Here is a 2,113-nt window from a genome sequence, read left to right on the forward strand (position 1 = left end):
GGTAGGGTCGCCCTCGGGGGGACCCTGCTGTCCCGAAACAGATTACAAACGTCTCAAGGTGTTCTTGCCCCTCCCTCGAAAACACCCCGCGCCAGGACCTGGGCCTTCCCCGGCCACGCACTACAAGCCCAGCGGGGTCCCCACTAGGTAAGGTGAAGGCGCTTTAGGAAGGAACCCATGCACTGGGAGGATGCCATCGAAAGTCAGCATGCACACGCGTGCACACACGCACACGCACACACACGCACACGCACACACACACTCGCGCGCGCACACACACACCCCTCCAGGAGACTGGGCTTTCCTTTAGGGTGTGAGGATGAGGATCACCTCTTCCCCTCCCTCTCTATCCCTCCCTAACTCTCCCAGGGTTTTGCCCCGAGGCTGGCCATTGGGCTGATTAGACTTCTAATGGTGGGAGTCCTGGCATTGACCCAGGGCCTTATGCATTCTAAGCAAGTTCACTCTTACCCGGAGGCTGAGGTAGGGCCACAGTAGAAAGTGCCTATTTAGGCATCAGCACTTCTCTTTTGCCTCTTAGGTGATTTCTGATTTTGACATGACCTTGAGCAGGTTTTCATATAATGGAAAGCGATGCCCTTCTTCTTACAGTAAGTCATATTCTAGCTTGCTTGGTTGGGCTTGACAAGATGACAGCTTCTAAGGAGCAAGTAAAAGGAGTTTCATGTTTTTCCAGATATTCTGGATAACAGCAAGATCATCAGTGAGGAGTGTCGGAAAGAGGTGGGTCGCTCTTTCTTTGCTCAGAAATGGATATCATGTGCTACTTCAGTGCCTCCCGATTAGAACCAGAATCCAGCGTAGAGATCTTAGGAATGAATTCTTTTAAAAATTTTTATGCTCATGTGGATCTTGTCTTAATACACGAGGACAGCTTTTCCCTATTGGCTGAGACATAGGATGATGGATGGTTGGAATATAGACATTATGCTATTATAAGAGACTTGAATGTTATATTGTTTAACCCTCCTGCACTTTGATAGGTCGCTGAGCTCTTTTGGGTGAATGACTTTATCATTTAGTTCCACTTCATTATTCACTAAATTGCATTCTAACTGGGTCTCTTAGTGTCTCATCATTCATCAATTCTTCCAATATTCCTTTTTTTTCTTTTTTCTTTTTCCTTTTTTCTTGCAGTACTGGGGATCAAACCAAAGCTCTCATGCATGCCTTTCCAGTACTTGGAGATGATTACTTCTTATTAAGATGGGCAGTGATTTATAGATAGCACTTTATTTTATTTTTTACTTTTTATTTTGCAGTACTGGTGGTACTCTATCACTGAACTACATCCCCAGTTCCCCAATCTTTTTTTTTTTTTTTTTGAGATGATCTAAATCACACCAAAACAAACAAACAAACAAACAAAAACAACAACAACAAAAAAAACCTCTACACATATGTATGATCTTCTGAGTCCTAATATACTTTTAGAAAAATGTTCTTGCTGGGCACAGTGGCATATGCCTGTAATCCCAGTGGCTTGGGAGGATGAAGTAAGAGGATTATAGGTTCAAAGGCAGCCTCAGAAACTTGGCAAGGCCCTGAGCAATTTAGTGAGACCCTGTCTCAAAATAAAATATAAAAAAAGGCTGGGGATGTGGCTCAATGGTTAAGTGCTCCTGGGTTCAATCCCTGGTACCAAAGAAAGAAAGAAAAAGAAAATGTTTTTGTACTCCAAAAAACACACACTGAGAACTTCTTTCTCTTTTTAAAAATTTTTGGTGGGAGTCCTGGGATTGACTCAGGGCCTTAGGCATTCTAAGCAAGTGCACTATTGCTGAGTCACCCCCAGCAGCCTTGTCTCAAAATAAAAAATAAAAGGGATGAAGATGGGGACGTAGCTCAGTGGTAGAGCACCCCTAGGTTCCATCCTCAGTACAAAGAGGGGGTGGAGAATCCATAACTATTTAAATGAAATGAAAAGTGTTTTTTCATATAGTTCCTTAAACCACCTTGCCTAGCACCTGAGAAAGCATCCCACATTTCTAGAAACTGAGAATTACCCTGATGACTTAGCTAATTGATAACATCAGTCAAAAAAAAAAAAAAAAGTTCCAATGCACTTTTTTTTTTTTTTTTTTTTTTTTTT

The 2,113-nt window shown here is 42.7% G+C and overlaps 1 protein-coding gene across 1 annotated transcript in view; it reads left to right on the top strand.

Annotated features, from left to right (window-relative positions):
- Positions 1-437: 437 nt before the first annotated feature.
- Nt5c3b (5'-nucleotidase, cytosolic IIIB) overlaps positions 438-2,113 on the top strand; it is a 9,685-nt gene continuing 8,009 nt past the window's right edge. Inside the window, exons 1-2 of the mRNA XM_015495716.2 lie at positions 438-611; positions 698-744. Coding sequence (XP_015351202.1) covers positions 560-611; positions 698-744 — 99 coding nt within the window. The 5' untranslated portion in view covers positions 438-559. The remainder of the gene's footprint in view (positions 612-697; positions 745-2,113) is intronic.

Source organism: Marmota marmota, unplaced genomic scaffold (genome assembly GCF_001458135.2).
Source record: "Marmota marmota marmota unplaced genomic scaffold, marMar, whole genome shotgun sequence".
Classification (NCBI taxonomy): domain Eukaryota; kingdom Metazoa; phylum Chordata; class Mammalia; order Rodentia; family Sciuridae; genus Marmota; species Marmota marmota.